At 45.9% G+C, this 11,440-nt stretch overlaps 1 protein-coding gene across 1 annotated transcript; it reads right to left on the reverse strand.

Moving 5' to 3' along the window:
* Positions 1-518: 518 nt before the first annotated feature.
* LOC123120868 (uncharacterized) lies at positions 519-8,338 on the reverse strand. Its single transcript, XM_044540847.1, has 8 exons — positions 7,935-8,338; positions 6,801-7,383; positions 6,633-6,683; positions 5,715-6,001; positions 3,194-3,437; positions 1,648-2,589; positions 1,399-1,533; positions 519-1,002 (listed from the first exon to the last, which is right to left on the reverse strand). Exons 1-8 carry the CDS (start codon positions 8,282-8,284, stop codon positions 628-630), a joined length of 2,967 nt encoding a protein of 988 aa, XP_044396782.1. The 5' UTR covers positions 8,285-8,338; the 3' UTR covers positions 519-627.
* Between the last annotated feature and the right edge of the window lie 3,102 nt (positions 8,339-11,440).

The following is an 11,440-nucleotide window of genomic DNA, read 5'->3' on the forward strand; positions in this document are numbered from 1 at the left end:
TCGGCAAACAAAAACACTGCATATTCCACATTAAAAATACGTACTACATGATAAGCTAGTAATTCCCAGATTTTGCCCAACACTTGGGCAAACAAGGACATAACTGTTTTACATGTACTACTAAAGACAAATAGTATAGCTCCTTCCTACGCACTTTCAAACAAATATGCTAACAAAATGTTCCAACTCACAAGGAGCTGCTCTTTCAGGTCTCAACTCGCAAATGGCAGAAGGAACAAAAAACTTATTACATATGAACACATTAGAATCTTTGGGGAATAAAAGGGAAGACAAGATAAATATATATCTTTTGAAAGGGCATCAAACCAGTCCACAACATTTACATAGTGAGCTATCAAAGGAATAACCATCAGCATATATCATGTGTGTGGCTGTTATAGTAAAACCTGCAAAACAAATATTGCAACTAGCGACGAGGAGCTGCATGTTCTTCCAGTTTGCAGCTAATTAACATAAATATACTAGATGGTAGCAGCGAAGGATTTCAAATAGAAAAGTTGTGCGAAGAAAAGTTTATGATCATTAAATACAAAGACATTAGAATGTTTGGAACAAAAAATATGGCAAGATAAATGGAGTACAGCTTGATATTATTTTGAAAGGGCATTAACAACAATTGCATAACGAGCTATCAAATGGATCAGCTATCCACAAATCATGTGTGTGCTTCTTATTGGAAAACCAACACCCACCAACATCTCTTTCAAAATCAAATCGAGCATCTCTAGAAGCCCTCTTGTCTAGTTGTAGCCGTCTCTGCTGATTAGCCATCCATTTCTCATTATATGTACCACAGACACCAAATTTCATTACCTTTAGCACCTTTGCATTCAGAACAAAGAACTTGGCAAAGTTAACATCTGGCTGCATGCCTCGATAGGTGTTTATTACGATTGCACTTAGATGGAGACTGAGGCATTCAATAGGATCAATGAGTATGTCATATGGACCCACATTTTTCATATCCTTCCTAAAACGTGACTGCAAAAGAAGGAATTTAAGTATTGTAAGCACTTATGTTGGAATAAAATATTATTTTTGATGGAATAAAAGAGTAATTTCCTGATAGTTGGTGTCTAATCACATATGGATTAGTTGCATGGTGTGTGTGAAAGTCAGGATTATTGAACAACTTTGAGCTTACACATATGTGTTTCTTTTAACTTCAAAGTTCTCCTAGATGCTGTTTTGACCACTACATCTGTTAACGTATAGAGTTTGGGGGAAATTGCAAAATAAAAATGGTTCTGAATATTATCTCTGTATGTCCAACTAGGCATCCATAAAGACAAAGATTGAAAGTTAAAACAACATTGGATCTGCTTTGTAGTTTTGCACGTTTTGCTGAAGTGAACATTTATCAAAAATGATTTTCACCTGGATGTATAGCTTTTCCATGCAAGGAAAGCATCTAAGAAATCGAGCAATTGTATCCAGGTTGGGGCCGATGGATTCTAGGACCAACACCTTCACTGTGCGCATTGGCGCGGTCAAGCTGACGGGGATCATTTCCTGGTAAAAACAAACACACACTGAGATGTACATCAATATAACAAAATGTGATGTAATATTAAACGTTCAAATGCATCATATGTAAGTTTCAAGAAAAATAAGACGACCCGTCACCTTAACAATTATGGTTCCAATCACAAGTTCGTAGATTTGGCTAGACAGGTAGCCCAATACCGTTAGCTTGGGTGCCGCGATAACCGTGATTGTCATTGGGACATCCCCTGAATCAAGTGGGATCAATCTTTCAAGGCACGGTGCATCCTCAATGACAAGCTCCTGAAGCACCACGTCTGATTTGTGGTAGTAAGATACATAGACAGCGATATTCCGAAGAGTCGGCGAGACGATCCGGACAGTGCTGAGCCCGTTGCCCTGAAGCTCAAGGCTCTCGAGCGCAGTGCAGCCGGCGAGCAGGTGGAGGAGGGCTTCCTCCGAAATGGCGACGCCGGGGAGCTTGAGGTGCTTCAGCCGAGGGAGACGGAGCGCGGGGACAGCAGCAACGTCGGGGAAACCACAGTCGCGGAAGCTGGCGACACGCAGCGTGGGCGCCAAGCGGAGCGCGGACGGCGGCAGCGGATTGCAGCCCCCGTAGAATTGGAGCTCCTCGAGGCCATCGAGCGCGGGGGACCGGAACCAGCCGTCGAACTTGGCGTAGAGGTCGCGGCGCAGGCGGATGGCGCCGATGGCGAGGGAGAAGCGGCAAGCAGGGCCGTGGTGCGTGGCAAGGATCTTGGAGACGATGGCGACACGGTCGCGCTCCCGTCCCGAGAGGCGGCGGTCGACGACGAGGTTGAGCGGGGCGGAGCGCCAGAGGTGGCGCCACCGCGAGGAGAGAAGGCGTGTCCGCGCGGCCTCCTTGGTGGAGAGGAGGGAGATGACGCTGCCGAGGATGTCGTCGGGCATGCGGCTGATGTGGTCGAGCTTCTCTTCGCCGTCTCCGTCACCCTCCCTGCTCGCCGGAGGCTCTTGCTCGTCCTGCCTCAGCTTCTTGGGCTCGGGTTCGGCCGCCGCCGCATCGTCCATGGCCGCCGCCGCCCTCCGTCCCTCACTACCAAATCACGTAGTACATTTTGAAGGATCTGATCCCCTGTTAGGTGGCGTAGCACTCGCTAACTACGGGTGCATGCATGCATGCATGACCCACCTCTCGCTCCTAAAATCCCTCTGCTGCTTATCGTTCCAACAAATCGTGACTTCCACCGAGAAATCTCAGGGATGCCATGGACGATGACTCGCGCGTGCCGGAGCTTCCGCGGGAGGGCTCCGTCTTCCACTCTGCTGGCTCCCCAAGCCTACCACGGACCCCAGCTGTAAGGCCTCCTACATCCCCTCCGGCCAGGACACGCGCACCTCCTCCTCGAACGTGGACAAGTTCATCCTTGGCTAGGCGCACACGACGGACTTGCACTAGTGTATATATATGTGTATCAAGAAGCCTATGTAGTGATTTCAAAAAAGAAGAAGAAGAATGTACTATTACTTGTTCTTTGTTACATATGGATCATGTGATACATTAGGTTATACGTAGAAGTCAATGGACTTGGATAATGGACAGTTTTTTTTTGAGGGAGAAATACTGCCGCTTTATTTAAAACACGTAGTTTGGAATGTCATCCGAAATTACATCAAGAACAAAATCCGGGGGAGCTTCTAACCAAACCTTACATAGTTCGTCTCCCGCCCCTACTTTAGCAAACTTGTGCGCGGCAACATTAGCAGATCTCCTAACCCAAGAGACTTTAAAACCCTGAAAAGAATGCAGCAAAAGCTTTAAATCCTCCACCCATGGACCAGTGACGCCCAGGTTCTTCGTGGGCTGTTTTAGCATCTGCATCAAGGCTTGACTGTCCAACTCCAGATGTATGCGCTGTGCATTGATCTCCCTGGCCAGTTCCAAAGCCCTTCTGCACGCCAAAATTTCAGTCGCTTCCGGGTCAGTAATATTCGGAAAGTGGTGGCACAAACCCGCCCTGAACGCTCCATGGTGATCTCTCAGCACAGCGCCCCCTCCACCCTTGTCCTTGTGTGTGGCCATGCTAGTGAAAGAAACGGCATGGCTTATGCCTGAACAATCGAACTCATTAGTAATGATGCTAGAGTCGTCGTTCACCTAGAGGTAGTGTCCCATGGTTTATGGCTTATGAAAGGAAAGAGAATAGTTAGTGGCCCTAGTTGGGGGTGTGCTTGTAAATCCAAATTTGGCTTGCATATATACATTTTGAAGTATGGCTGATTTGTCTACTAGGAGCATAAAATTAGCATCAACTTCATCAGATGGATGACCCTGAATAATACATAGTAAAGTCAATTGTTTTGTTAAACAATCATTAATGAATACAAACATTAAATAGATGGCATATGAAAATAAATTGCTACACAATTATATTCTAATAAGTTGATACATAAACTCTAGGGGCACTAATAATGGTGGGAGCTTATATGAATGTGAATATTTATATCAAAATATTAATTGGATTTTGGTAGAGCAAATAAATCTCTTGTACAAATTAGATACCAAAGATGTTCAAGAAAAAGAAAGGTTCTTGGGTTTTACTTTAAACGAAAGGAAACTCAAACTCGTAAAAAAGTGGGACCAATCAACTTTGATACGTTTTCAAGTTATTTTTTTTTCCTTTGCTAAAGGGATAAGATCCGCTCAACTATAGAAAGCATTACATGACCATATGAAAAAGAGGCAACTCCAATGTTAATTACCTTTGAGCAAATCTTAGAATGTTTTAAAAATAATAATCAATTAATAATGGAAATATATGACTCTTGAGCAAGCCTAAAAATCACCAGATGGCACCGGAATTAAAGCATAGTAGAAGTTATGCCAACTGCCTTTTGGCAATGAATATCCAAGGACCACCACAACTTCGCCATACACTTCTTCATGGTTCAGAGTTTGTGTAATACAAACCAGGAGAGACGCTGGAGAGGAAACGTCTCGACACCTCAATCGGAGGGGCATGTTTAGAGTTCAAAGCCTCTTTCCGCGAATGCCAAAATGCGCCAGAGCGTCATGAGAAACATTACCCACTATGCCCACTCTGTATTGCATACAACTTGAAGCATCCATTCATGACCAGATAGCCTAAGAAGGGTCACCTCGGGCAGCGGCCAGGCTTCTGCCATGGCATGCCATAATTAAGGACCTTTCTTGGCAAAATCTACAAAAAAGCATGGTGGGTGTCCTCGTGTTCCATTCCGTATACCAGATACAAGCTAGTGCATTCCTTCAGAATTTGTTAGACCAGATAGAGAGCGAGTCCGAAGCAAGCCTCCACGCAAAGACACACACTTTCGGAGGTGCTGGATAAGACCAGATTGCCTTCCATCCATCGTGGCGCCTATCTGGTGCTTTGCTAGTGGATGTTGTCGATGCAGCATGGAGCTCATCGGAGGCCATACGTACGGTAAACGCTTCTCAACAAGCTGCTCTTCTCAGGAGCCCGCGTGATGCAATCTTTGACCAACCGCGGTAAGGGGTGCACCTTCATGACCTCTTCAGCATCAACATGGATATTTTTTTTGGTGAAGAAGGTTAATTGTCCCATTTTCCATTCACGTGTAGCAAAATCAGCCACTCAGTGAAGCTTGCAACGCCCGGGATCCAGTGATACCTCCAAATCTGCACACTAGCTGTTTCCTATCCTCCACACAAGCTCCTTTTTCACAAGTCCCCAAGACTCCTATTTGGCTCTGGAAATCTTTGGAATGTTAGCAGACCCACGTGTGTCTTGCGAGCAAGGCCTGAAATCCCAAAGGTCTAGACCCCCGGCACTGCGGGTACTATGTGCTAATCTTCTTTTTCTTGCGGGTAACATGTGCTAATCTACGCCTCTGCCTCCGCCTCTTATTTGTTTTATGCTGACAAAACAAACACTACAACTGACCGCGAGGAGCTGCATCCTCTTTCAGTTTTCAGCTAACGTACATATTCTAAGGTAGCAACAAGGATTTCGCAAACAGAAAGGTTGTTAAACAATAACTTATAATCATCTCGTATAAAAAGACACTGAACATTTGGAATAAAAGATGTGACCACATAAACAAAGCATCTCTTGAAAATGCATCAAGCAGACTGACATCATTTACACAATGAGCTATCAAAGGGATCAGACATCCACATATCATGTATGTGCTTGTTATTACCGAAAAACCTGGCAGTAACATACTTTATGTTGAAATCAAATTGCGCATCACAAGAAGCTCTATTATCCAGTTGTAGCCGCCTATGCTGGTTGGCCATCCATATCTCATTGCAGCTAGCACGATAGACACCAAATTTCATTGCCTTGAGCACCCTTGCATTCAACACGAAGAATTTGGCAAAGTCAACATCCCGTTTCATGCCTTGGTAGTTGTATAGTACTATTTCTCTTAGATGGAGGTCAAGGCATTCGATAGGATCAACCAGCGTGTCATGTTGCGGCACATCTTCCATATGCATGTTAAGATGCAACTGCAAAAGAAGAAATTTAAGTATAGTGACCACTTATGTTACAATAAACAATGCAATTTTTTGCAGGAACCAAAAGAGTAATTTCCCTATGGCTAGCGTCTAACCACATCTATATTGGATAACTTTTAAATTAAAAATACACGATTGTTTTAACTTCAATGCTCTTCTAGATGCAGTTTTTATAACTATATTTGTCATCGTCAATTTGAGGAATACTACTATAGAGAAACATTTACCAAAACTCTATTAAATACTCCCTCCGTTCCTCAATATTTGTCTTTATAGAGATTTCAACAAGTGACTACATACGGAGCAAAATGAGTGAATCTACATTCTAAAATATGTCTATATACATCCGTATGTGGTAGTCCATAAAGACAAATATTTAGGAATGGAGGGAGTATTATCTATGTATGTACAAACTAGGCATCTCGAGATATGTATGATTGATCAAAATTAAAACAGTTTTGAATTGCTTTATATAGCTCCATGTAATTTTACACTTTTTCTTGCTAGAGTGGTTAACATTTAGCAACAAAGGTTTTACATGGATGTATAACTTCTCCAAACAGGGAAAGCATCTAAGGAATCCGAAAATTGCAACCAGATTGGGGCCCATAGACTCTAGAACCAAGACCTTCACCGTTCGCACCGACGTGGTGAAACTGACAGGGATCATCTCCTGGGGGAAACCAAAACACACGATACACATCAATAAACAACAAACTCCAATGAAAAAAAAACCAAATGCATCACCCAAGTTTCAAGAGAAAAAAGATATTTCATATCAGAAATATACCTCAATGATTATGGTTCCAATTAGAAGCTTGGAGATTTGTCTAGTCAGGTAGCCCAACACCTTCAGTTTTGGTGCCATGATGACCTTGATTGTCATTGGGACGACATATTGAGCAAGTGGGATCAATCTTTCAAGACAAGGCGCATCCTCGATAACAAGTTGGCCGCAAACTGAGATAGCAATACTGCGGAGAGTGGGCGAGACGATCCGAATGTTGCGGAGCCCGATGATCCATCGAAGCTCAAGGCTCTGAAGCGCAGTGCAGCTGGCGAGCAGGTGGTGGAGGGCTGACTCGGAGATGGTGACGCGGGAGAGCTTGAGCTGCTCCAGCCGAGGGAAACAGACGTAATCATTGTCGGGAACATTACAAGCGCGGATGCTGGCGACGCGCAGCGTGGTCGCGAAACGGAGCACAGACGGCGGCAGCTGGCCTGGCAGACTAGAGCCATAGAAATTGAGCTCCTCGAGCCCATCAAGGGCCGGGGACCGGAACCAACCGTCGAACATGGCGTGGCGGTCACCGCGCAGGCAGATTTTTTTGATAAAGGGGATTAATATCGCGAAGATATCAATTACACTCGGCCTTTTCACCGGCAAGATATCAAAAGACATCAAGGATGCACACAGCCAAAAACAAAAATAAAAAAGAGAGAGAAGAAAAAAAAACAAAGAACCCGTCGTAGTGGTGAAACACTCGCAACATCGACTCTCTAACCACCACCAAAGACAACACCCGGACACCAGAAGAAGGTTCTCCAAAAACGACGCCTCCAAAAAGGAAACAATGATCAAGCGTTGCCGTCGCCCGATCAAGGATCTTGAGTTTTCACCCCGGAGAGAGTCCGAGATCCCAAAAACAATGCCTTCACACGACCATTGCCAGGTACAACCAATGAAGGTCAGACCTTGGGCTTTCACCCTAAAGATCGCGGCTTGTTACTCGAGTAACACCCCCAAAAATGTTGTCCACCTGTGTTGCCGGCCCCTCCTGCCAAGACCGCCGTTGCAAGTGCTCAACACCCGACACACAGGAAAAAAAAAACCTGTGCCGCCATTCTTCGACGCAACCAAAACTCCTCTTCGCCATTACAAGTCTCCGATCGCAGCCACCATGACTTTCTTCACTTTCTTCACAAGTCACGGCGCAGGCAGATGCCGCCTACGTGGAAGGAGAGGCAGCGTGCGGGGCCATGGTGCACGTCGAGGATCTTGGAGACGATGGCGACGCGGTCATGCTCCCGCCCGGAGAGGAGGTGGTTGACGACGAGGTTGACCAGGGCGGAGCGCCAGAGATGGCGCCACCGCGACGACAGAACGGTTGTCCGGCCGGCGTCCTTGGTATCGGGGAGGAGGGAGAGGATGGTACCGAGGATCTCGTCGGGAAGGCGGCTGATGAAGTCGAGGGTTGTAATGTCACCGCCGTGCCTGAGGGACGGAGGTCCTGGCCCGTCCCGCCGCTTCGAAGCCGCCGCCACATCGTCCATCGCTGCCGCCGTCACAAGAATCCAGCAAATTCGGTTGGAAGTTGGGAGTCCCGGTGCTTTGATCAGTATGGAAATATTGATTCGGTACGGTGCGTCCTCAAGAAGAAAGAAAAAATATCTTCTCGTGTTGGCCGTGCCGTGTTGGTGCACACCCTTGATTTTTTTTTTCAAAACTATCTATATGTTGTGCCATCTAATATATGAGATTGTTCATTCATGCATTAACTGTTCACTTGTCTTGAAGTTATATCTGAACTTGTTGTCTTGCTGCCATATACGTTGTGGTCCAGAGCTTGTAATGGATTCGACCAAACAGGTTGAAGTGACCTTGCAATACGCCTTTCTCCTACACCCTTCTCCCCCGTGTCGCTAGCCGTCGGCCCCCCTTCTCTCGGCGTCGGTCTATGACGTTTTGGCGATGGTGCGGTAGCGGAGGCTCACCCTTGCGACATGGGTGGTCGGGTCCGGTCGGTCCCGTGACCTTGTGGTAGTGGCCTCTTTGGCGCATGGGCTGCTCCCATGGGATCGACCCAAGCTGGGCAGGGCGCGGGTACGGGTCTACGGCTGTGCAGGACTCGGGCGACTAACGGTGAAGGTTCTTGTGCTGGGATTTTATTAGGGGTGGGGTGGTGGGCCTGTTCCAGTGTCCAGTCTTGCTGGTGCCGGGTTGGATCAAGACAGGGTCTAAACCCCATGCCTAAGGTTCTCCACGCATGGGTCGGCATATGTGTTGCCCCATCCTATCTTCCTTGTGCCCTGGCAGAGTCGAAGAGTCGGCCTGGGAGGTGACGTTCTTGGGTGGTGAGGTTACGCATTTGGCTACGCGGCGAGCAACGCGACATCGATAGTGGCACCTTTCTCATGGTTATGTTGGTAGCAAGAGGAGAGTTGGTGGTCGTTCCTGGTGTCGTCGTAGCTTCGACGGTTCCAACTCTCCGATCAAGATCAGACGGCCTCGTGCTGGCAAGGCGGCCCCATCCTTGGGTTGGGTCGGTTCCATTGGTACCTCTTTGTGGCACGGGTGAGGCCTGGAGCAAAATCTCCGCGCTTTGGCGCCGACAACTGTGATGTCTTCAGGTGTCGTTTACCTTTTGGGGACATCGTTGCGGGTTTGCTCTTCGTGTCAGGGTTCTGGATGGAAAACCCTAGCCCATCATTTCGGGCTTGCCAGCGGCAGCAGGTTTACCCACTTGGGGGCATCGTCGAAAAACTTAGGTACCACCCGGCGGCAACGCATCGGTATCTTAGGACTTGCTTTATTCCCGGCGTAAAGCTTCTTCGACTTGCTTCTATCTTTGACACGTGTCCTCGTAGTCATGGTCTTATCCGCTGGCAGGATCAGAGCTCCACGACCCAGAGTGGCCTCCTATAGTGATGACTTGGTGTGTTTGGTGCATCGAGGTCTGAAGGTTTCCCAATGCGGCGTGGTGCAGTTCCTATTCGGTAGTCTAGGTCTCTTCTTGTTAGGTGTAGCGATTCCTATTTTCATGCTCGATGTAGGGTCACTTGGGGTGGCACTCTGGCTGTCCGCTCAGTTGTTGTTTTTATCTTCTGACTCGCTTGTATGGGGAGTACCTTGTATCTATTCTGTCATTTGGGCTTTATATATAATAAAGCTGTGCAAAAACCTGTTTTAAGAATATGCCTTTCTCCAATGATGGTGTACTACTCAAAGTATTGAAAACCAGTGAAAACATCTACTGCGAAAACTTCTCTCAAAATGACATCGGCAGTGCAATTCTCAGATTCAATAAAGATAAAAAGGAAATAAAAATAATAGACTGTGCAAACCACCAACCTGATGCCACACACCAGAATTATGTGCAGCTGGGGTCATGCCCCTCTCTGATGCAGACATGCTATGTTCATATACTGATGTGATGTGGCAAACTGCTGATGGATGTCCAGTTTCTTCTGTGAGCCAAAGATTACCAGATCTTGTCCAACGCTAACATTGATTGCTACACACATTGTGCATCACAAGCTAATTTTCCCAGATTTTCCCCGACACCTAAGCCTAGCTCTTCTACATGCGCTGTCGAATAAAAGTGCAAAAGAGAAATAATCCCAGAGTTTGCACTGCACTTTCAGGAACTAAAACATCGCAGTACATGATAAGCTAAGAATTCCATGTTTTGTCCGGTTCGGGAAACTAAATATAGCTCTTCTGCATACCAAATCAAGTAATATGCTTCCGGTGAATGCCCTTACCAAGTTCGAGTTCTGCCCGCGAAAAACAAGATTCTAGTGTAACCAGATAAACTGCAACAAGTGCTCTTAATTTTCACTATTAACACTTCGAATCTATCAAGAAAGCAATAATTAGTTTCACATCCTGTTCTGTTTTTGCAAAACACTTCGGCAAACTGAAAGATTATGACACGCTAAAATGTACTAGTGCATTACATGATAGGCTGACATTCCCAGGTTTTACATGCACTTTCACAGACCAAAGTAAGACGCCAGTAATGCCCCTTCAGGTGAGGACCTGCCCCTGCCCCTTCCTTATACCGGTCGAGGCAGGAGCTTTTGTGTTGCCTGTGCCAACTGCCAAGCCTGCACCAGGACCCCCCCCCCCCCCCCCCCCACCTGGACTTCTGAATCCCAGTATACCAATAACCAAGAAAGAGATAACAAAAACATATTGTTTCATTGTGAAAACTTAAGTCACGATCTCATGCGGTGTATAAATATGTTAAAAATAGTTTGTACAGTACTCCTTTTTTTCGGGCTCTGTTTATGCAAGAGACTGTAACTACGGTAAAGCAAAATCACTGTCACTTGTCTAAGCAAAAAACTCTAAACTTGGCCCAACACTTCTGCCAACAGTAACTGCAAAAGAGACCATAATTACTGTAAAAAGTTACTATCAAGCTGAAGAGCGTGTGAATATAGGACACACACCATTCTTTCCGTATACTAGTTCATTTTTTCAGACTACTGTTTTTGCAAGAGACTGGGTGGACCTGTAATTACAGTAAAGCACTAGTGACTTGTCTAAGCCAATAAACCTAGACTTTGTGCAATGAAATGTCCATTTAAAAGAGATGCCTGCCAATCTGCCAGTGCCATGTGCTACTTCGATTTTCCCTTCAAGGACAAGACATTATAACAAAATTGAACAAACAATATCAACCACATTTCAGCAATTCACAA

This window comes from Triticum aestivum, chromosome 5D (genome assembly GCF_018294505.1).
Source record: "Triticum aestivum cultivar Chinese Spring chromosome 5D, IWGSC CS RefSeq v2.1, whole genome shotgun sequence".
NCBI classification, from domain to species: Eukaryota; Viridiplantae; Streptophyta; class Magnoliopsida; order Poales; family Poaceae; genus Triticum; species Triticum aestivum.

Bases quoted from the DNA above. Each gene is read 5' to 3' on its own strand.
- LOC123120868 (XM_044540847.1), bottom strand. From the start codon at position 8,284: ATGGACGATGTGGCGGCGGCTTCGAAGCGGCGGGACGGGCCAGGACCT. The intron at 6,684-6,800 runs GTATATTTCTGA...GGTTTCCCCCAG, and splicing joins TTGGAACCATAATCATTGAG to GAGATGATCCCTGTCAGTTT. The intron at 3,438-5,714 runs GTATGTTACTGC...TTTGGCGTGCAG, and splicing joins CAATTTGATTTCAACATAAA to AAGGGCTTTGGAACTGGCCA.